The sequence below is a fragment of the Sciurus carolinensis genome, chromosome 13 (assembly GCF_902686445.1).
Source record: "Sciurus carolinensis chromosome 13, mSciCar1.2, whole genome shotgun sequence".
In the NCBI taxonomy this organism is placed as follows: domain Eukaryota; kingdom Metazoa; phylum Chordata; class Mammalia; order Rodentia; family Sciuridae; genus Sciurus; species Sciurus carolinensis.
This window is the reverse complement of record NC_062225.1, coordinates 56,145,417-56,167,963: the sequence shown is the minus strand read 5'-3', so window position 1 is coordinate 56,167,963 and position 22,547 is coordinate 56,145,417. Positions and strand designations below refer to the sequence as shown.

The 22,547-nt window shown below is 46.8% G+C and overlaps 1 protein-coding gene across 1 annotated transcript; it reads left to right on the top strand.

The window, feature by feature from the left end:
* The first annotated feature begins 7,863 nt into the window (after positions 1-7,863).
* On the top strand, positions 7,864-12,153 carry Tmem247 (transmembrane protein 247). The gene is made up of 3 exons (XM_047522139.1): positions 7,864-7,980; positions 8,596-8,916; positions 11,914-12,153. The coding sequence occupies exons 1-3, from the start codon at positions 7,864-7,866 to the stop codon at positions 12,151-12,153; spliced, it is 678 nt and encodes a 225-aa protein (XP_047378095.1).
* The last annotated feature ends 10,394 nt before the right edge of the window (positions 12,154-22,547 follow it).

Here is a 22,547-nt window from a genome sequence, read left to right as displayed (position 1 = left end):
TCAGGCCCTTGGAAATGTCAGTGTGAAGTATAGGGTTCTAGTAAGGAGTGTGGTGCACAGTACTTTGCAAACCTATCTGGTCAGGGAAACTTGAGGAGTATTGAGAAATATGCTCTGGAAAATGTTGTCCTGGAGTTGAGGCCTGATGGCCAAGCCACATCAGAACTCCCATGAACTCCAGGCAAAGCCCAGATGCTCATACAATCCCTGTAATCTGGAGTCATTTTCAACCCCACCAGCAACCAAGGCAGCCTCTTAGCCAGCAGACAGACAACACAGCCATGACAGATGTCTGGGTTTTTAAGGAGGGTCCCACTTAAGGGCTTGTATCTTAAGCTGCTGGGGGTTCAAAGTCTTAGGCGTGGTGAAGGGCTCTGGGACGTCTTCCTCTAACTCCCAGCCATCACCTCTTCCATTATTCTACTTCACCTAAAATTCCATCCTTTGGGTCAGAGGCCTTGAGACTAGTTCGTATGCTAATAAACCCAAGAGCAGCACAGTGTGTTGAGCCATTATCCACCACCGGGACTAAGTGTGGCTGCTAGATGGGTTCCCCCTCAGGTCACAGTCCCCCAGCAAGGGATCTAGATGAGGTGAGCTTCAGGAGAGGGCAGGTACCCTGCCAGGACTGCAGACAACAATCACTACACAAGTGCTTTCAGCAATGGCCGAACTCAGGCCTCGCATGGAATTTTACAAAAATCTAAGCACAGGCCTGGGCTAATAGCCCCTTACGTGCAGCCAGAGCCACTTAATCCTTCCCTTTATGTTCAGCTCACCTCTGGAAACTCTGACTCTCCCAGGGACGCTAAGCCACCTGTGATAATACCTAGGACATCCAAGAATAGGTCAGCTTGGTCCAGGCCCACCCTAATCCCCCTATTTTGGTGACTGAGTCCTATCTGCTACCCCAGTTCCAAGACCTGAAAACTTACTCTTGTTGCCTCACCTTATTTCCTAAGCCCCATACAAGACTCCCCACCAAACCCTCCCTTTGTTACCTTCTAGGGGTGCTGGGTTCATTGTTTCTGTTCAACAAAGAATTGAAGAACACAGAGATAGCAAGCAAGAAGTAGGTTTATTGCAAAAGCCACAGAGATAGACTTCTCTGGAGACAAGGGGTCCCAGACCTGGGAATGCGGTGGGGGAATTTTGGCTTGTTTTTTTTATGGTCTCTGGAATTCCCTCCTTTCCTCATCCCCTCCCCTGTCCACACTCTCCTCACTATTACTGATTGTGCCCCCTCTGTCCACGTGTCAGTTTTAGTTCTGCTCTTGGATCCCCCTCTTAGGGGCACGAGGACAAAGGTCCCCCACTTGTGTCCTTGAGTACTTTCGTCAACCAGGAAGTTGACTCATCAGAAGAGCCTCTCCATGCTCCTTTGTTCTGGCCCTGTCCCGACCTCCTCACTCACCATCACACTGGCTGCCCAAGCCCTCCTACATCTCCCTCACCTGCTTCCTGCCTCAGTTTCCCCCTGCCATGCCATTAGTCCTACATCCAAACCCAGGACAATCCCAGGTATACACAGCCAAAGCTCACATTGCCTCCAGCGATCATGCGCCACCTACCTGATGGGGTGGCTGCTGCCTGCTTCCTACTGATGTCCCTAATGGCCAAGGCCCTTAGGGCTCCGTCCATCTCAGCCTCACAGGCCCAGCTCACAGGTATTTCTATTTATGATATCCTCCTTTCCTCCCTGGATCACAAACCTCCGCAGATATGGATTGCCATCAGGTAGTTTCAAACTGAAACCCCTTTCAAAGTTCTGTGGGTACTGTTTTTCTGGGGTGACCTGATGATTTTGCAAAGGACCGAGATGAAGAATCCCTGGAAAAACAGGGCTGAAAACCCAACAAGGACAAACTGTTGCCACCAGGGGGCAGTGTTGCCCATTGCTTGTTTTCCAGAGTTGAGGTCACCCTCCTATTGCAGGAGGAGGCAGAGCACAAAGATAAGGGTGGGATTCTCTATGGGATAGAGTTATGCTAATTTATATAAATGAAGAAAGGGGATCAGATGAAACACTCAAGGAGGCTTTTTTGAGGGAGACTCCAAACCTGTCGTCAGGTAGGTCCTCCAAAAGGTCACCTCTTTTGGCTGGGTTGGTTTGAACACCTGGAGCCAAGAAAGCACATTCTAAAGGGCCAGGTGACAGCAGTGTCCATAGCAGGTGTGTGACTGGTACTCTGGCTACGTTGTGAATGCAGGAATCAATGACAGGCCTATATGAAACTGGGCAAGCTTAATTGCCCTGGTGGCTTGAATGCAGAAGCTGCACTCTCACAGGGCTTCGACGGCTTGCCAGCTGGCAGATCTGGGGTCTCCTTGGTGCACATCTTCTGCTGCCCTCACTGGGCCCCTCCTCTGACCTAAAACAAATCAGTGAGCAAGTGGCTACTGGAAGTGGGCCCCGTCTAGAAGGTCTCCAGGACTTCTTCCAGCTCTGAATGATGAAAGCCCAGGATTTCAGACCAATGCAGGCTCTTCTAGGGACATTGCTTGCAGATTGCCAACCTAGTCAAAGCACAGGGCACTTCTCTTCAGGTTTTTCCGAGGTCACCATAAGTAAGCCATGTTTTAACAAACCCTCTCTATGAGTAGCCACTGGGTTCCTATAAATTATAAATTAGGAGACAGCAGCTTTGTTAAATTATGCACAAAGTTCCTTTAAATAGTAAAGTTCCCACCCCTGTCACCCTATTGCCCAAGCACTTAAAATCCAACTAAATTTACACAGCTTGGATTTAGAAGCAACTTGGTGGAAATTCACCTACTACCAATTCACTCCATCAAGGTAGGGAGATGAAAGAAGGGAAGTCATTAGGAAGTGAGGCCTCTGGTTTTCTTGGAGTATCTAGATACAAAAAGGAGAAGGTAAGACTCTACGATCCGCTGATCTGCTTGCCTGTGTGGCACTCACTAGCCAACGTTGAGCCAGCAACCTTGCCAGGGCCATTGACAGAGCTGCCCCTTCTCTGGCTCCTGGGAGCAAGGCCTTGTGTTCTGCCCTCAGCTGGCCTCTCATCTAGTGGGAGACAGTAGACAAGAACCAGCCAGAAAAATATAAAGCCGTTTCACAGGTGATAGTAGGAGCTGGAGGTCAAAGGGGACACTCCCAGGTGGAGACAAGGGGACATGCATTTTCTATACCATGGAACCCACCAGTGAAAAGGCAAGGAGTCGGAGTGTGAATTTAGGGAACAGTGACAGGCACTCCCTCTTTCTCCAGTGCTGTTATATACTCCACAGAGGTAAGAGTTTCATATGTTCCTTGGTACTTCCCTGCTCAGGGTCATGAACCCAGAAGGGACTTCTGAAATATTGGTTTGGGGTAACTTCCCAAAAGACAGGGCAATGACACAAGGGTGTCAAGAGGGAATTGAGCCAGGCATGGTGGTGTATGCCTGTAAACCCAGTAACTCAGGAGGCTGAGGCAGGAGGATTGGAAGTTCAAGACCAACCTCAGCAATGTAGTGAGGCCCTAAGCAACTTAGCAAGACCCTGTCTCAAAATTAAAAAAAAATAAAATAAAAGGACTGGGAATGTAGCTTAGTGATTAAGCAACCCTGAGTTCAATCATGGTACTCTCCAAAAAAGGTGGAGGAATTGACTTTCTGGTCTGCACACACTGTACCAATTATCAACTCATTGCCACTCAACTGCAGATCCATCCTTCATTGTCCTGCTTGTGATTCTGAAGTGTAACCCTATAAACATTCTCTTGTCTGCTGGCATGATATTAAGCTTCTTCAGTAGAGGGCAACAGAGAGACATTACAGGACTAGGGACAGCTCTTCCTAGCTCCTGACATGCTCCCCTTGTCTTTTTCCTGAAATGCTGCAGTGCTTGGCCAACATGCAGAACACTCAGTGGCCTTTTACTGCCCTCTCATCACCAGAGAGTTTGAGTAGCACTTTGGGGGCAGCTTCCCAACAAGTTTCCCAGCTGAGGTTCTCTCCAGAAACTTCTTGACCAGTTCAATACACCCTTACCAGATCCGACCTGCTGTACCTTGACCCCGGTGAACTTACACACCACCCACTGGCTCAGTCACACCCTCTCCAATGAGGTTGGAATCTCAGCCTCAGGGAGCACCTCTCATAATTTGATTCTTTTCTGCATTTCTTAGAGTTCTGTTTAAGTAGTCTTCTTCCTGTTACTAATTAATAATTCTTCATATTCTACTTTCCCTGTTGGAATTGCTGTGTGGTTTCTGGCTCCTGAGTGGGCTTTAGGAATTCACTCACACACCTGTATTTATTAGCATTCCTGCAGCTCCCAGGCAGCCCCTTGCTCCCACCTCACACTTATTTCCCCTACACATCCTTGGAGCATCTTGACTCACCTCCTTCTCTTGATACCCCCTTATCAACAGAATTCAACCAGGAAAGCAGATACCACTCTAGGTATGTCAAGCAGAAAGAGATTTAATCCAGGGACTTTAATGCTTAAATCCTGATTTTAGTGCTCAGATCTTGGTTTCTCCCTAACTGTATAACTGTGGATAGGTAAGTTAGCCTCTATAACTCAGTTTCTGCTTCTATGAAGATAGAAATAATGATAATACCTAATTTATAGGTTGCTCTAAAAATTAAATAAATAATCCATGAAAAATTCCCTGTTGTTGGTATAAGGTTAGTGCCCAATCACTAGGTTATTATTATCATTACTATTATAATCCTCTGAACACTCCAAGAAACCTGTGAATGGGATCGCAAAACCACTGAGTCCATAGCTAAAGCACCAGGAAGGAAAGAAAACATTTTAGTAGAAGACTTCCATCCCAAGTTGAAGTACAGGTTACTCTGGATGGGAGGGGGGACACAGGGATGGGCAGATGATGTGCAGGTTCGACGTGGCTCACAGCTTCCTGCCTGTCCTCAACTTGAACAAGATGCACATCCTAGACTGCCTTTCCTGCATCCTCCAGACACCTTTTGAAATTTTAACTGAAAGTATAATATCTGAACTTAAAAAGTCAGAAGTACAAAATGGTATACAGTTAAGAATAGGTTCCAGCTCCATAATCCCTCCACTCCCTCCCCTCAGAGACGGCCATCAGGAAACAGTTCATCATGTGTCTTTCCAGATATGTTCTATACACATGTGTGTTCCTACTTGAATACACATAGGAGCACTTTCTTTGCTTTTCCAAATTATAATACATTTTTAAGAATAAGATACTCATACTAATGCAGTTAGTTACCTTACCTTTCTTTCTTTCTTCTTTCTTTCTTCTCATTCTTTTTATTAACACCCATTTAGTTTTTTGGGAGGGGGGGTGACCAGAGATTGAATCTAGAGGCGCTTAACTACTGAGCCACATCCCCAGCCCTTTTTTAAAAAATATATTTTTTAATTTTGAGGAGGGTCTCACTAAGTTACTTTGGGCCTCACTAAATTGTTGAAGCTGCCTTTGCACTCACAATCCTCCTGCCTCAGCCTCCTGAGGTGCTAGGATGGCAGATGAGCACCACCGTGCCTGGCTTGCTTAATATTCTTTTTTTAAATTACTTTAATTTTAATTTTATTTATTTTTATGTGGTGCTGAGGATCAAACCCAGTGCCTCACACATGCTAGGCAAGTGCCCTACCACTGAGCCACAACCCCAGCCCGCTTAGTATTCTTGACATAAATACAGGACCAATTATTTAACCAGTTCCCTTCTGGTAGAATTTAAGTTGTTTTAAGTCTCTTGCTATTACAAATAATGCTGTGATAAACCTCTATGCACATACATTTTTCTTTTTATGAGGAAAAAAAAAAATCTGACCTGTTAGAGTTGGATCATGGAAGACCATCCTTGTGGTCTGGTAATAAAACACAGGGGCAGGATCTGGAGGGTCCACTCAGCTGCTGACGTCCTGTGCACCCACACACAGATCCCTGGCTCTCTGAGTGACTGAGGCTCCCTGCTTTTTAGGCAGCAGTAACTGTACCTACTTTAATTTGTCCCACAAGGGCATTCTGAGAATCCAATGAGATAATGCACATGAAAGCTTATGAGTGCTGTGCTAATATACAAGTCTCTCCTCTGGTTATTCACCAGCCCTGGGACTGATCCAAAGCTCTGTGAATGTGCCCTCCAGTCTTCAACCCCAGTTGCCCCTGCTAAGGGAAACTGACCCACCTGAAACTCTTGCCTGTGGACAACCTGAAGCGGTACCACATGGCCCTGCCCTCCCTCTCCTTCCACTTCACTACAGATGACACTGGGCTAGGCACTTCTGCAGGTTGCCCAGTGCTGGAATGAAGGGCTCTGCACTTGCACAGAGCAGCAGGTTCCTTCTGAGTCTTCCCTTGGAAAAGTTTACTAGGCAGCCATGAATGACTGGGTTAGGACCAACAGAACAAAGGCACAGAGAGAGGCCCATGCTCAGGACCACTAGAAGCCAAAGTTATAGGTAAACCAAAGTTGGGAGGAAGCGGAAACCTTGCACACACTGAAGTTATGAAGTAGGAAAACACACGAGGACCTTGGTTGGAAGTGAGAAGACACAAGCAGAAATAAACCAGGCAAGTCACAGCAATGAGAAAGTACACATGAAGATGCACAGCCCTGGCTGCTGGTCCCCAGGACTTCCTGAATCCAGCACCATCCCTCCGAGGCCAAGTCATCCCAAGTCCTGCTGCCTGGCTCCTGGGTGACCCCATCTCCTGTGTTCCCTCATGTCACTTTGCTGCACGTTCCCCTCCTTTGAGGCTCTTTTCCTGTTGCCACAAGTGCAAACCAACCCAAGGCTCATGAGACCCATCACTCCAACTTCCTAGGGAGCTCCCTAAGCCATGGGTTTGATGTATCCTGGGAGAGGGGAAATAAAAGTCCTAGACTGTTTTGCTTAATGAATGAGATGCTGCTTCATGGAGGTCACCTTCCTGGAAAGGGCTGGGTAGGGAAGGGCAGAGAACAGAAATGGAGAGGTGAATGGATAATGATCATCAGTGAAGACTCCACCATGCTGATCCTTTCCTCTTACTCAAATTCCACCCACCCTTCATATCACTTTTCCACCAAACCTCCCAATCATATCATCACTCACCTCTTGACTCTCGGGTACATTACCTGATTGCTCCCAAATCTATCCCCTGTATCCACACCTTCTGTCCTATATCTTTGCAGTTCCCCTGACCAAAATGGCAGAGTACATTTCCCCATTCTTTAACTTTGGGTCTGGCCATTGTATGAGACGGAAGTGAAGGTGTGTTCATTCCAAGGTCTCTTGGGCTTCTTTCATTGACTTGGAAAGAGTGTTTCCAGGCTAGCCCACCATTTTCAAGAATAGGGTAAGAGAGACACGGAACAAAGTTCCCTAATCAAACCCCCAGCTGAGTCCAATGTAGATCAATCTTTAGATATCTGAGCAAAATCAATGTTTACTGTACACCATTGACATGTTATGGTTATAACTGGTCTACCCTAATAACCTCTTTTTAACGTAACTTCTATAAAGATTCTATCTCCAAATAAAGTCACATTCTGAGTTACTGGGGATTAATATGATAACATAGAAATTGGGAGGAAGGGGTTCAGCACCAAACAGGGTTTATGGAGCTAGTTGTGACTTATCCCAATATAATCTTCACTTAAAACAACGCAAAGGAATAGTTTTAGATGGTGGGATTCTGGTTTTCAAGTGGTAGAATTCCAGTTTTCAAAGCAATCCGTAGGAGTGAAAGTTCCTAATAATGGCACCTCAAAGGTGTCACACCCTTTACCAAAGGGGCCTTAGCAACTAGTAGAATGTGGATTATTATGAAAGGATTATGATGGCAGCCAGGCTGTGGAATCTGGTGAGGCCAAATGTTATTGTCTCAAAAGATGTCCTCTGGCCTTAGGTGGCAACACCGTGGTTTTTTAAATGGCAACAGAAGACAGAGAAGTGATGGAAACCCGGGGGGCAGGAGAAAGTTGCCCCACCTTCTCCAAGTTGGTGCCTAGTGACTCCACATCTGAAGGCAAGCCAAGGGCTTCATTGGTAAGAGGGTTGCCCCAGCCGGTTCCGTTGAGGGAAAAGAACACTCGGAACAGGTGGTTGGAGCTGAGTGCTATGAGATGCAGAGAGCTGCCAAGAGCAGGACTAGCACCCCATCCCCATAACTGGCACCCAGTTGCCACCAGGGACCAGGTGGCCCTGCACAAAAGTGTTAAGTCACTTGAAGCTGGCTTTGGTCTCACCCATCTGTCTCCTCATTTGAAGTCACCCCACCCTTTGTTGGTTCATGTTTAGGTTCTCAAAATGCTGGGTTTATTCTCCCTCTATGGCCCCCAGAAGACCTTGTATCTTACAGGGTGGGCAATGGGATGTTACCTCCCTGGAGACTTGAAAATCAGTAGGCACAGACATCTATCTGGGCTTGCCACTTGTGGGCAGGGGTTCTTTGTATTCCTTTGCTTTGTCCTTTGCAGCACTTGGGTCCTGATAACTCTGCCTAAGTACACATCTAATAAGAATGCAGGCAGCCTGAATCTTTACAATGCAGGACACTTTCCCACAGCTCAGTCCACTGCCGCTTGGAGCTGGAGGAGCAGAGGGGTAGAGGTGGGGCAGCCCGATCTGACTCCCCACTGCCCCCCACCTCCCCTTTCCCAGTCCCAGGAGGCAGAGTCCCCCAAGCCAGACTCCTATGACTACTTGGAGGAGATGGAAACCGATGAGGACAGAAACTGCCCAGGGCCCCCGAAGTCAATGACCCCAAACGCTGGACCTGCCACCAAGGGCCAGGCGGGTGATGGACCAGAACCCACGGAGCTGCCTCAGGCCTCGGGAATGGAGCGCAAGGCCATGGAGCTGGAGAAGGTGCGCATGGAGTTCGAGCTCACGCGGCTCAAGTACCTGCATGAGGAGAACGAGAGGCAGCGGCAGCATGAGGAGGCAATGGAGCAGCTGCAGCAGCAGGCCACACCCCGCCCGGTACGTGGGGAGGTAGGCTTGGGGTCAGGGGCCAGGGCCAACATCAGGAGCAGTCGGCACATAGGCCACCTCACGCTGTCAGGGCAGGAGTGAGTCCACCTTCCCTGTGGGCTCTGTGTGTCTAACCATATAGATCCTGGGTCTTAACTGAGAGGAGTGACCATCCCCAAGGCTACCTCCAGCTCTGCTGCCTTGGGTCAGTTCCTGAGATGGACTGAGATCAGTACCCCACATGAGAAGGCTTTGCTAGAGCTTCCACGTTGAGCTGAGAGTCAACTCTCTAAGGCCAGGAGGGGGCCCAGAACCACATGATCTACTTAACAGCCCTTTTGATAACCTGAGGGGAAAATCCTCAGCACTTTCCAGCACTCTTAATTCCTCTTTGCTTCTCATGCAGTGTGACTACTGGAGACCAAACCCAGCATCCCCCTGGAGTTCAGCCCCATCACCTCCCTGACCAGGGCTGTGGTTGCTGTAGGATGACAACTGAAACAGTTGTTTTTGCACAAGAAATGTACACTCAATGCTCATCTGTACTAAACAGGGATAAGAACACCAGCCCAAGGTGAAATGGGATGGGAAGTACTTAGCACAGTAGTAGCTAGGGCATCATAAACACAGCCATAAGGAAAGTTGTTACTGCTTAACACAGTATCTCCTGGGCTTTAAAGGCTGTCCTGTGTTAAAATCTTGCCTCTACCATGTGTAAGTTGCTTAACCTTGGGCAAGTTATTGATCCTCATTGAGCCTTGGTTTGCTCATCCCTAAAGTGGTCCCTGCCTCATAAGGTCCATGAGGATTAGAGGAGAGAATGCATGTAAGGCGCTTTGCAGTGAGCCCAGTGCATTAGGTAAGCACTCAATAAATGTTAGCTATTACCATTTTTATGTACTCATGCAGTTCACTTCTTGACCCAATGCAACAACTTACATTCATCACTTTTCAATTTTATTAGGATGTAATGTATTAGCTGTGCTTCCCAGATCTGAGTCATCCTCAATTCTGAGAAGTTTGCTTTCTGTCTTTCTCCAAGTCATTGCACTAATTGTTGAGGAGGATATGACCTAAAGTAAATACCACTAAAAGAGCTCACTACAGGTTAGCAATGTTCCATCAATCAACACCCTGAAGTTACATTTTATCCAGCTCACATTTCTCCAGCTTGGCCAAATAAACTGTCCCAAGACACACTGTCAAATGGTTTCTCAGAATTAAGATATTATATTACCTATAGCATTTCTCCAATGGCTAGTCAATTAAAAGAAAAGAAAAGAAAAGAAAATAGACTTGGTTTTACATGATTTGTTCTCAATGAACACATGCTAACTTAATTATCTTTTTTCCTCTCACAAAATACCTGCTTAATTATATATTAAATGATGTCACTGAGCCAAGTCAAGCTTATTGAACCAGGACTTCCATTTCCATCTTTTTCTCCTTTTTTCAAAATCTGAAAAATATTTGCCTGTATTTAAGATTCTGGCACATTTCCTGATATTTTTGAAATTTTCCAAGTTCCATTTTCAAACTCATGGGATTTCACAGTATCCAGGGATAAAATTTGTTCCAATTTTGAGCCTGAAACTATTGAAGGGCAGGTATGGTGGTGTATTGAGTCTTTGGTCTGTCTCCTCCTAACCTTATTTATTCTTCCCTTTTTCACTGGAAAATCTTTCTCCTTGCTAGATGAGATGGGAACCCTTGGCATATCCATCCTCTATCCTACCCATCCTCTGCCTTAAGCTTAAAAGATAGGCCATTGAAAGTGTTTTGAAAAGTCTACAGGGTTTCACAAATGCATGTTTCATTATCAAAATCACAATTACCACTCCACCTTCCACCCCATCAGCATTTCAGACTAAAAACACACACAGACTGCCCAGAGTGGCCAAGGCCTCGAGTACAGAGCCAGCGTCTGCAGAGCATGGCTCCTGCCAGGAGAACGCTAGGTCTTCTCGGGTCTCCTCTCACTTTAGAGGCTCACCACCAGAGCTACCTTCAACCCTTCTGAGTTTTAGTCACCCCACATGTCATGTAGTGGTTTTAACAGTTGGTGGGTCCAAGTCCTCAGATCATTGGTAATAGTTTCCCAAAGTGTTTTACTTGTGAGCTTTGGTTCCCCATCTTTTCTTTTTCTGGGAGGCTAGGAAGGATGGATGAATGGGTAGATTTCATTACACTGAAAATACTTCTTTGAGTGTGCTTATTGCTGGTTTAGGGCATCTCAATCCTTGTTATCTGGCTGCTTTTAAAAATATGACATGATTTTTAAAAAATATTTTAAAGAATGAACCACGGCTGATGCCTGAACTAAAGAACAAAATCATTATATCAGCTTTGCTTTACTTATACATTGATGCTGTCTACTGTTAAAATAGGTCTGTCAGATCCCAGTTATACAGATTCCAGAAAACAGCTTAAAGGCAGAATCAGTCAGATCATTCAAGCTGCTTTTCCTAAGCCCAGTGGTCTGTGAGTTAATGGGGGTCCTATTGCTCATCTCTCTGCACTCGCCCCCAGGAAAGACCAAACCCTGGACTAAAGAACATGGACTGAACCATGTGATGTGTGCCAGGACCCAGGGAGTCAGTCATCCGTACCCAAGAGATGCCCTGTCATTGTGCTACTGTCCAGAAATCTACGTTGAATGTCAGTTGTCCAGAGAACACTCCCAAAACCCAGAGTCCAGATCTGAGGATCTTGGACTCGGAGAAATTGCTCCCATGCGTAACTCCAATGCACAGTGTGGGGTGTAAAGAGGAAGCAAGGCGTTGGCCCTGGGCCCCAGCCAGGAGGGATAAGGCAGTTTCAAGATGTGAAAATTAATGAGTTCCCTCTATGTGCCAGTGACCTGACCAGGAATTGTCTCGTTATTTTTTCCTCCTTCTTCCTCATGATTTTGGGAAGAGAGTACTATTACCCTTTCCTTAGGTGAGGATGATAACGAAGTCACGTTCAGGAAGTGGCGCCAGCTCCACTGTCTTCTTTCCCCCACAGTTCTCGGGAGGCCTCCAGGACCTCCTGCTCCCCCAGAACCAGTTTGCCATGTTCCTGTACTGCTTCATCTTTATACACATAATCTATGTCACCAAGGAGATGGTCTTCTTTCTCTTCTCCAAGCACTACCTGTTCTGCATCGCGGCCATTTTGCTGTGTTTGATTAAAACTTTGTGGTCCTACTTCCAAGTGCCTTTGCTCTCTCCATCACTGGGGGCCCCCATGCTTGAGCGTCATTAGGATCCAAGTTAACCCCAGCCTCCCTGGCTGCTGCTCCTCCTATGCAGTGCCTCTCTCCATCAGAACCTGCCCTTAGGACAGGCTCAGCTGTGACACATTGACACCTGAGTGTGAAGAAACATGTCAGAGCCCCTGGCACTGAGCCTGGTTCTCACTGTGGTAACCACACTTGACCCAGCAGGATTTCAGAAACAAGCAGGTTAGGAAGGTGTCTGTGGGGAGGAAAGGTTCAGAAACCCTTTCCAGAATCATAGACTCACCCCATGGCCAAGCTCGGCATACACGTTCATCATTTTCTGACATGTGGGGAGCCCAGAGTAGGTTTGAGGATAGCTCCTCCCACACTCCAGCAAAAATGTCCACATCCAAATCCTCAGCATTGTGAATTTGTTACCTTGCACAGCAAGAGACTTTGACACATCATTAAATTAAGTTCCTTGAAATGGGGAGATGATCCTGGATTATCCAGATGGACACAATGCAATACTGTCCTTATAAAAGTGAGGTAGGAGGGTGTGAGGGGGAAGTGCCACAGAAGCAGAGGTCAGAGTAATGCAGGGCCACAGGGCCAGGAACAGGTGCAGTTTCTAGAAACTAGAAAGGAGCAAGGATATGGATTCTTTCCTAGAGTCTCTAGAGTAAACCAGCCCACTTTAGACTTCTGACCTACAGAACTGTAAGATAATAAATCTATGTTGCTTTAAGTCACCAAGTTTGTGGGAGTCTGTTACAGCAGCAATAAGAAACTTATATAGGAGCCAAGACTATAGAACTGTTTTGCAAACATGTTGGGATAACAGTCAGGCCACTGGCAAGGTGCATTCGGCACTTGGCCTGATGCAGAGCAGCACATAGCCAGCCATGAAGGCTTGGAGCCTGTCTTTTTTTTTTTTAATTTATTTTTATTGTAAACAAATGGGATACATGTTGTTTCTGTTTGTACATAGAGTAACAGCATACCATTTGCATATTCATACATTTACATAGAGTAATGATGTTTGATTCATTCCGTTATTTTTTTCCTTCCCCCCACCCCTCCCACCTCTCTTTTCCCTCTATACAGTCCCTCCTTCCTCCATTCTTGCCCCCCTCCCACCCCCCGTTACGTGTCATCATCCGCTTATCAGTGAGATCATTCCTCTTTTGAATTTTTGAGATTGGCTTATCTTGGAGCCTGTCTTTAGACAATATCTGATTGAAAAGGAGAGATGCTGGCCCCCAGAGAGCTCAGGATGGGCTTCTCAGAACCTGGTGGAAAGGAGCATCCTTATCACCAGGCAGAGGGCATCCCACTGGTAAGGCAGTTGGCAAAATAAGGGCACACTCCTTGGGACATAAAGATGGAAGAATTAAGCACTTGATGAGACCCAGAGGAAGTTATCAGTGGTACTCTACTGGGGGTAATAATGGGAGAAAAAAAACCAAAAAACCCAAAATGGACACACACAACCCAAGGTGCACCCCCACCTCTTCCTGTCTATGCTTACCTACCAACCCAAGCACTCAGACTCGCAAAATGCAGGGATGCTAACCCAGAAACCGTGCTTGCACTCGAAAAAGTCTGTGTTCACCCCTCTCCTTCCCCCGCATAGGGTTCTGCCTTAGGAGGGACCAAAGAATAAGTTTCTGTCTGGCTGGGCTCTGACTGATGCTCCACGTAAAAAAGAAGCCTGCCTTGGGGCTGCACTGCCGCTACACATTAGCACCACTTATGACCATTTCTCATATTCCACCCAATTCAATGCATCCACCACCATGGATCACTGTGTGTGACAGGTACTTAACTCAGAAGTGGCAACACTGTCACTTCTCATTAAATTTTCTCTGTTAGTACTTTTTGCTGTAGGTCACATCTCACCATCATCTAATTGGATCCTGCGTTCTGATGTGGGATGGAGGTGAAAGGAAAAAGGTTAAGCAGGTCATAACTGACAGAAATGGCAGCTTGCAAAACAAACAAAAAACAAAAACTAAAAACTCCAAGTGCTATAAGGCCATTCAGTCAATCCCCCTGTATCAGTAAATTTAAATCCATTTTCTTTAAAAATATTCAGAGCAAGATTTAGTTCACGCCCTTGAGTAATTAAGTTAGCATAGCATCTCACGCCCATAAGCCAGAGATGTGAACTCTCTCCCTCTATCCTTCCTATTGTGTTTGAAGATTGAAGACAACAGTCTAAGATCTGCCTGCTAAGAAAATGAGAACAATTCTTTGTCAACCCTGAAAATTAGTACAGGTCTCCTGTTGGAAATGCAAAGCAAGAAAATCAGAGAGAAGAATAAGTCAACACTTAATCACTTCTTGGGCACTTCGAATGCACCAGGAACTCCAGTTAATGCTCATGGACGCTATTTTGCCAAAACTCCAGGCAGCAGAAATGTATATTATCACCATTTCATAGATGAGAATACTGAAGTTCAGAGAGTCTTATTCCAAATCAGACACTTTTTCCATGTTTCCAAGCTCCTGCTTTGGAGGATCATCCAACCTTGTTGGCGGGGGGTGGGGGGGTGGGGGGTAGGGTTTGACTTTAACACAGATAAAAATGCAAAAGATCTATATCTATAGAGACTTCAGTTAGGAAGGAGATCTAAGTAGGAGAGTTTCCTGGAGTCCAGGGTGATAAGGGAAGACTTCCTGTAAGAATAGCCCATAAGGGTGGTAAGCCTGGAACAGGTGGAAACGAGGAGAGAGAACCCAGGGTGGTAGTGTGTTACCTCTATTCAGAAGAGAAGGGTCATCCTTGCTTGGTGAGTGTGCAAAAGGCAATAGCCTGGAAGATTGGTTTGGAGCCTGGTTTTACAGAGTGTCAAATATTGATCTGGGGAATGTGTTAATGATCCCTTGGGAAATAGGGAATCCCTGAAGACTGTAGGGTAGAATAGTGACCAAAGGTTGGGGGTGGGGTGGATATAAACGTCCTTTCCCTGATAACTTCTGAGGACCATATTCTTGTCTTTTCAGTCTAGAAACATTCCCAGTCTAGAAACATTATTTTTGTGGTCCTGAGTTTAAGCATTGCATTCAGCTGTAAAATAAACCCATTTACAGTTCCTTAACCAAGTAGAGGTTTATGTTTCTTACATATCAAGAAGTTCCAGGTGGTCAGTCCATGGCTGGTGGAACTGCTCTTGGAAGTCACAGAGGACTTGGGCTGCTCCCTCTCCACCATCCTTAGCACAGGGCTTTGAACTTCATCCTGTAGCATTCAGCCTCATTATCTCAAGATAACTGCTAGAGCTCCAAGTACAAAGTCCCCAATTCTAGGTCAGAACAGGGCAGAAGAAAAGGGGACTGACTTTTTTTTTTTTTTTTTTCTTTGCGGTGCTGGGGATTTGTACCCAGGGCCTTGTGTGAGGCAAGCACTCTACCAACTGAGCTACATCCCCAGCCCAAAACTGACTTTTAAAGGCTTCCCAAGAAGCCCCACCGAGAGACTTTTACTTACATCCCTCATTGGTCAGACTGGGTCTTGTAACTGCTTATAGCTGCGTGGCATCTAAGATGGTAAGTGTTTTGCCTGGGCACTGTTGCAGCTTTGAAAGAAATTAGGATTCTGATAGTATGGAGTGGGGGAGATATTACATAAGCAAATAACTGTGTCTACCTTCCCAACTTTCTAAGACCCAGCTCCCGCTCCTAGAGCTGCAGAGCCTGGTCCTTCCTGGGGTTGAACAAGGTGGAGCACAGCTGCAGCTAGTCTCAGGAGGAGCACCACAGGACACAACCGCATGCCATAGCCGGAGGTCATGGTTTTCCCTGGACACGCGCAGGGGGCCACTCTGCCTTCAGCCCTCCCGACCTCTGCCCAAGGTCTCATGACCTCCACCAACAGGGCAGTGGCCTTGCCTGGGAACTTGGAAAGGCACCACTCTCTGTGCTAGGTGCCCTCACAAAGCTACAACATGAGGCAAGTTGAAGTCCAGCGTCCCTCCCTCTCCCGATCCCAGATCCCACAAACACAGCCTAGTCCCAGTCGGTGGATTCACTCAGCTCCCTGACACTGAGATGGTAAAGACTGGGTAACACGTGGAACTCATTACAGAGCTCCACTCAGCTTTAGTCCAAATAATGAAGCACTAATAGTCAAATTTCAGGCAGGCATAGGGAGACAAAGGTGGTGAATCTGGCTTGCCACCCAATTGGAATCTCAGATTGTAACCCCAAGCCCAGGGACAGGCTAGAGTCAGGAGACAGCTGACATCTCTAGGAGGGCAGGAGAGCAGGCTTGGTTCCAAAGACCCCTTCCCTGCCGTGTGTGTTTCTGACCCCACTTTAGCAGGTGACTGACTAAAACAAGTCAGTTAAGCTTTCTAGGCTTCCATCATTTGGGTGAACTGCATATTATCTAGTCTCTACCTCAGTGCAAAAATAAATAAGGACCAAAGCCTAGTGTCTGACTTAAGTAATGTAAGATGGTATCCAGAGGTGACTTGGAGCCTTAAAAGTGCCCCAGTTGATTCTAATGTGCAACCACAGTTGAAAAACTAATTCCTGTTCTTCAGCATGGGGTCTGTGGACCAGTAGCTCAGGACAGCCTGGGAAGCCTCCTAGGAATGCAGTGCTCCAGGCCTCACTCCAGACCCACTGAATCAGATGGACTTTGACAATATCCCTGGCAATTCATAAGCTTGGTCCAGGCTGGAATGATCATTTGGGATGATGAGACTCCATTCTGCCAGCCCTCTGCTGTGAGGGCACTGCTCTCAGCCTGCAGGGCCTTCTGGGAGGATAAGAGGGAGGGTAACTGAGTATGGCACCTTAGAGGTGTCTCCATCGACACCTGGCTCCAGCAAGGGATGGCGGGAGCTTGCCGGGTGACGTCAGGACGCTGAGTCTGGAAGCAGCACACCTGCAACCCTTCACTCTGCGCTCATGCACCAGCCCTTGCTCTGGGCTTCTGAGAAGCCGAATGATTTTGACTGGCACCCCAGGAACCACCATGAAGTACTGGAACCCCTCCAGGTCTGTGTCTGCCTTTTCCCCCTCTTTTGATCCGGCTTTTGTGTGTGGCTTAGGGAAAATCTTGCTAATATACCTTCATTCATTATTTAAAGGTCGCCACTGTTCCTTCAGGAAGGATAAGCATGATTAAAAGATGGGATTTCTCCACAGGGCACAGCGGAAAACCTAGGATTCACATCTTTAAGCTGTTTTGGCCAGGCCTTGTTGCATAATTTAAAGACTGTGACTTATTTAGTTTTAATTAGCCAAAGGAACAGCAGCAGTAGGTTCATTAGTCAGTATTTATTAAGCACCTTCACACGCTTTGTGGGATCCAAGAACAAACGAAGGACAGATTTTGGACTTACAGCTCCCTCAGCTGAAGTAGGAGGGGACCACAGATGGTGGAGGGCATTTTTGTTCCTTGGAGAGCAACAAGGTGACCCAGGTTCACTGGGAAAGGCCCCACAAAAGACCCCCAGTGGGAGATGTCACCTCCTTCCAGGGTTGTAGTAACCAGCTGTGTGATAATGAGTCCAAAGACCAAAGTAAAGGCCTGTTACCCAGAGGACAGAGATTGGCAGGAATTGAACTAGGAAGAGAAGTGACTGGTCACCTGAATTTCAAAAACAGAGGTAGGAAGATGGGATTCAGAATTTGTGGGGCTCAGTACAAGAAGACAAGGCAGGGTCCCTTGTTCAAAAACTATAAAGAATTCCGAGGCATGGTGCTGCAGTCCTGTAATCCCAGCAACTCTTTGGGAGGCTTTGGCAAGAGGATTGCAGGTTCAAGGCCAGCCTCAGCAACTTGTAGAGAGACCTTGTCTCAAAATAAAATAAAATAAAAAGGCTGGAAATGTTGGGAATGTAGTTCAGTGGTACAGTGGTAGAGTGCCCCTGGGTTCAATCCCCAGTCCCGCCCCCCACTACATACACACACAAAAACAGCCAGGTGCAGTGCTGCATACTTGTAATCCCAGTAGCTCAGGAGGCTGAGGCAGGAGGATTGAGAGTCCAAAGCCAGCCTCAGAAAAGAGAGGCACTAAGTACCTCAGTGAAACCCTGTCTCTAAATAAAATATAAAATAGGGCTGGGGATGTGGCTCAGTGGTCGAGTGACCCTGAGTTCAATCCCTGGTACCCACCCAAAAAAAGCTCATTTCCCAGCAGAGCATTAAGCCAAACTGAACCCCTGTGTACTCATGCTGCAAACCCTGGGGGTAGATGAAGGAGACCGTGGGATTGGGGACTCTTAAATACCACTCTGAGAAGGGACTATACTTAGCCCCCACTCCATCAACAGCAGGGAGGGAGCCAGTTCTGAAGGAGGTGGGGACCCCTGGAGTGGACCTAGGGGTGCAGGCACTGAGTCAGGTTGTCTGGGGCAAAGTCCCTCCAGGTCAAGCAGCCTCTCCTACACTTACCAGACCTGGAAGCAGAATCTGGCCAGGTAGAAGGCCCCTCTTGGTGAACAGGTTCTGCTCAGGGCTCCCAGCTGCTAATCACAGGACTAAAGAAGCCTGGAAGTCTCCACTTGGTGGCATTTCCTTTCCCTCCTGGCTTCCACCCCTAGACCCATTCAGCTGACCATTTTCCTCTGTTAGAAAAATCTAAAAATAGGAGAAGAAAGCTACACTTTTTACCCTCTCAAGACTCCTGTATCGAATGACACGGTCACTTTGACTCAAACTATTCATCAAAGGGGCCTTTGTAAGGAAGGTCCTGGGGCAGAAAGCCTTGGAAGACAGCCACCAGGAAGTTGCACAGAAAGTGCTGAGCAAGGGGACCCTGGGTGGAGGAGGTGGGGTGGGTAGGGTTTCAGGAGCTTCCCTCCACCCCAGAAAGCACCAGTGCCAGATCCATCTCCCTCCACAGGCAACTCAGCTCTGAGCACCCTGGAGATGCCCAGAGCAGCAAAATGTGACTTCACTGTCCACCCGACTTCAGGGCTATCGAGTTCTCAGGAGCATCAGAGAACGAAATAAAAAAGCAACAGGCAATGCCAGAAAGGCCCTGTGAGCTCTAATATTCTGTGCAGGCTTCTAGAAAGGGAAGAAGGGCGCTCCTCTCTACCAAATACTTAGAACATGCTGCACCCAGTCCAGTGCACCGTCCAGCATCAGTTTCATCCATGGCCACCCTGGGAAGCAGCACCATTACCCCTCCTAGTGTATTAATCTGTTCCAGCCACCATAACAAGTACCATAGACTAAGTGGCTTAAACAACGGACATTTATTTTTACAAGTCTGGAGGCTGGAAGTCCAAGATCAAGGTGCAGCCTCTCTCCTTGGCTTGCAGGTGGCCATCACCTCACTAAGTCCCTGCATGGTCTTTCTTCTGTGCCTGCATCTCTGGTGTGTCTCTGTGTGTGCAGATGTCCCCCACCTATAAAGACACCAGCCAGACTCATTTAAGTCACTTTTTTAAAAGTCCTGTCTCCAAATAAGGTCAAGTTCTGCAGTAGTTAGAACTAAGGATTCAACATCTGAATTTGGGGGAAACACAATTTAGCCCATAACACCCACAGTGCAGATGAGAAACAGACTCCGATGGTTGTGAGTCACCTGAGCTCGCTCACTCAGAAGGTGGTGGAGGCCAAGGGCGGCAAGAGACTGAGAACTGACTTGAAGTCAGACTTGAAGAAATCTGCTGTCCAGTCTATTTGGGTTTATGGATGGACATTCAGAGCTGCCTGAATCACATATGAAGAAACTTATTTATTTCAGGTGGTAGACACAGCAGGTCTCTCTGTAAGTGTCCTAAGGGTAGTAGAAGCTTCAAAGTTGTTCTCCCTGTAAACCTACACTTTTATTCTACCTATTCTCCCCCTTCCCCTCGCCCAAGGCTGAGGAGGAAAAGTTTATCTAGGGGCTCATGGTTTCAGAGGTGTCAGTCCATAGATGGCCAACTTCATTGTTCTTGGCCGTAGGCGAAGCAGAACATCATAGTTGGAAGGGTGCAGAGGAGGAAAGCAGCCCAGGACATGGCAACAAAGAAGCAGTGGATTAATGCACTGATTAGGTTAGGACTCTCATAACCCAACCATTTCACCTCTAAACTTTCTTGTTTTGTCTCACACATGAGCTTCTGGGGGACACCTCATATCTAAGTCATAACAGTGTCCTTGAGAGGGGTTAGAAGGCAAGTCCTCACTCACTGGAACACCTGTTCTACACACCCTGAAAGAGTATAGAACCTTTCTGAGTGAGAGGAAGGCCATGTTCATAGGCTGCTCATAGGACCCCACACCACATCCTCCACCAGGTTCCCCAGTCAGGACAGTGAGACTGTAACTGGCAGCCTGGAACAGGGGTGGGTCTTCTCTCTCTTATAAAGACCAGGATGCTATGGGCCATTCTTAGATAGGATCAGGTATAGGACACAAGAAAGAAGTAGTTGGAGCAAGAGAAAAATCTGAATTCACTCTCACTGACTTGCCCTTCTGGCAAATTTCTTTACCCTCACATAAAGTACGTGCTATGAGCAAGCCTGAGTTGGTTCCTAGAAAATGATATTTGATTGGAAGACTCTATGGGTGGCAGAAAGCTCACCTTGTCAGGCTAATTTGAGAGGAACTCCAGAAGACTGCCCTAAGCAAACCACATATACTACAGGTCAATCCTGGTATCTGAACAGAACAGTTAGGGCAAGGGTCACTCATTGCCAGGAGGACCCATGTGGGTCAGGTAAATGAGGCAAGCTGGTCAGGTAGAGCTGACAGGAAATGAAGAGTCCATAAAGCAGGCAGCCATCCTCAAGGCCCCTACCCACCTTCACCATGTGGAGGTGCCAGCCCCATGTCCAAGTCAATGGCAGCCAGAAATCCAAGCTTTCATGTGATACCTGCTGATTTTTAAATGTTGGTTCAATTCTCTTTGGTCACTCTGTGAACCTAACAGAAGTCTGCAGGGCCACCAGCTCACAATCTCTGAACTTGAGATGTTATTTCTTTTATGATAGAGTTTCTGTTTCGCTCAGAGACATGCTGGGGGATTTCTTTAAACAGAAAACACTTCCAGTACAAAAATAGAATGTGATTCACTCCCTAACAATGTTGAAGCCCAGAAGCAGCAGGAAGGGATGCTTCTTCCCTTCCCAAATTGCCTCACCTTGAGGTGTTCCAAGAGACAGATCTCCTAATGTATTTCAAATCAGGTTAGAGGGGCAAAAACCTAATTTTCATACAACTCTTTGAAGGGAGATAGGAATTTAGCTATACCCTAGATCAAGATTAAGGAAGGTTCAAAGCAGAGGCCTGGGGAAGGGAAATGAGGGAGAGAGTGTTAGTGGTGGAAGGTGAAAGAATTAAGCTGGCTACCCAGGCTAAGTGATGTGGGGAGGCGATGGCAACTGCTCTGTGAAGTTGATCAGACAAAGACTGGTGGGGCCTGGGAACCAGAGGGAGCCGGAGAGGGGAAGAAGAGGAGGAAGCATCATTAGTTGCCATGGTAACAAAGGAACAAGGAAGGGGAGAAAAAGAACAAGGGAGGATCTCAGGGAAGAGCAGTATCTGCTGCTCCTGCTTACCCCTGCACCCTTGACCCTTACCAAGGATTCTGCAGCCCCTCTCGGACCTCCCCACCTGACTCTGCTCCTTGCTGACATGGAGTACTTACTATGAAATCAAGTCAAAGATGTTAGTTCTTAACACAACTGGGATGAAGGGCACCTATTTAGTGAGCCTCTGGGTCTCCAAAAGGCCTCCTGGATTTAAAATATTTTCTCCTCTGTCCTGCCATAAAGACTATGATTTCACCATTAAGATAATATTTATTGGACCAAGACTTTGTTCATGTTCAGTAATAAATCCTCATTAGGAGGTTTAATATCTTGGCCATTAAATTCAAATTTTAGACTCTCCTAAGGAGGTTATCATATGTACTATGAATCTCAGTTGCAGTCTAGGAATGTCCATAGCAGAGCTTAGGTATATTTGACTCTGTAAGATACACTGGTGAAGCAGACAACAGCTAGGCCAGTTCCTGGGTTGGTTCCAGTGACATCTGCTGTGTGTGTCCAATATTTATTTCCCCTTGATTTTGTTTTTCGGGAGCTCCTTCTTCCTTGATCTTAGTCCATGAGATTGTGGTGAACTGACTTCCAAAACATTCCATCTTCTGGCCAAAATGATTGGTTCTAGTGTGGACGCATGACCTAAACCCGCCCAATGAGCCTCAAACATGGGACTTATGCTGGAACTCCTGAGAAAAATGAACTCATAATCTGGTAAAAAAAAATATATGTCCAGAGCTACTTGTGGCAGTCCTGTTCCATCTGGGGAAAGCCTCGCTAAGAATAAAGCTGACATAGAGAAACACAGAGTCAAGAAATGGAAAGACACAGGCAGGGGGAGAAAGGGAGTCTTCACTGAGCCCCTGAATCCACCTGAAATAAGAGACATCTATTAGCTAAGTGTTTTAGCTTCCACTTTTTCAATCTTTGATTTGAAT

Excerpts from the sequence above, each read along its gene's own strand:
- Tmem247 (XM_047522139.1), top strand. The coding sequence starts at position 7,864 with ATGGCAACAGAAGACAGAGAAGTGATGGAAACCCGGGGGGCAGGAGAA. Across the intron at positions 7,981-8,595 it reads GCAAGCCAAGGGCTTCATTG|TCCCAGGAGGCAGAGTCCCC; the intron begins GTAAGAGGGTTG and ends CCCCTTTCCCAG. Across the intron at positions 8,917-11,913 it reads AGCAGGCCACACCCCGCCCG|TTCTCGGGAGGCCTCCAGGA; the intron begins GTACGTGGGGAG and ends TTTCCCCCACAG.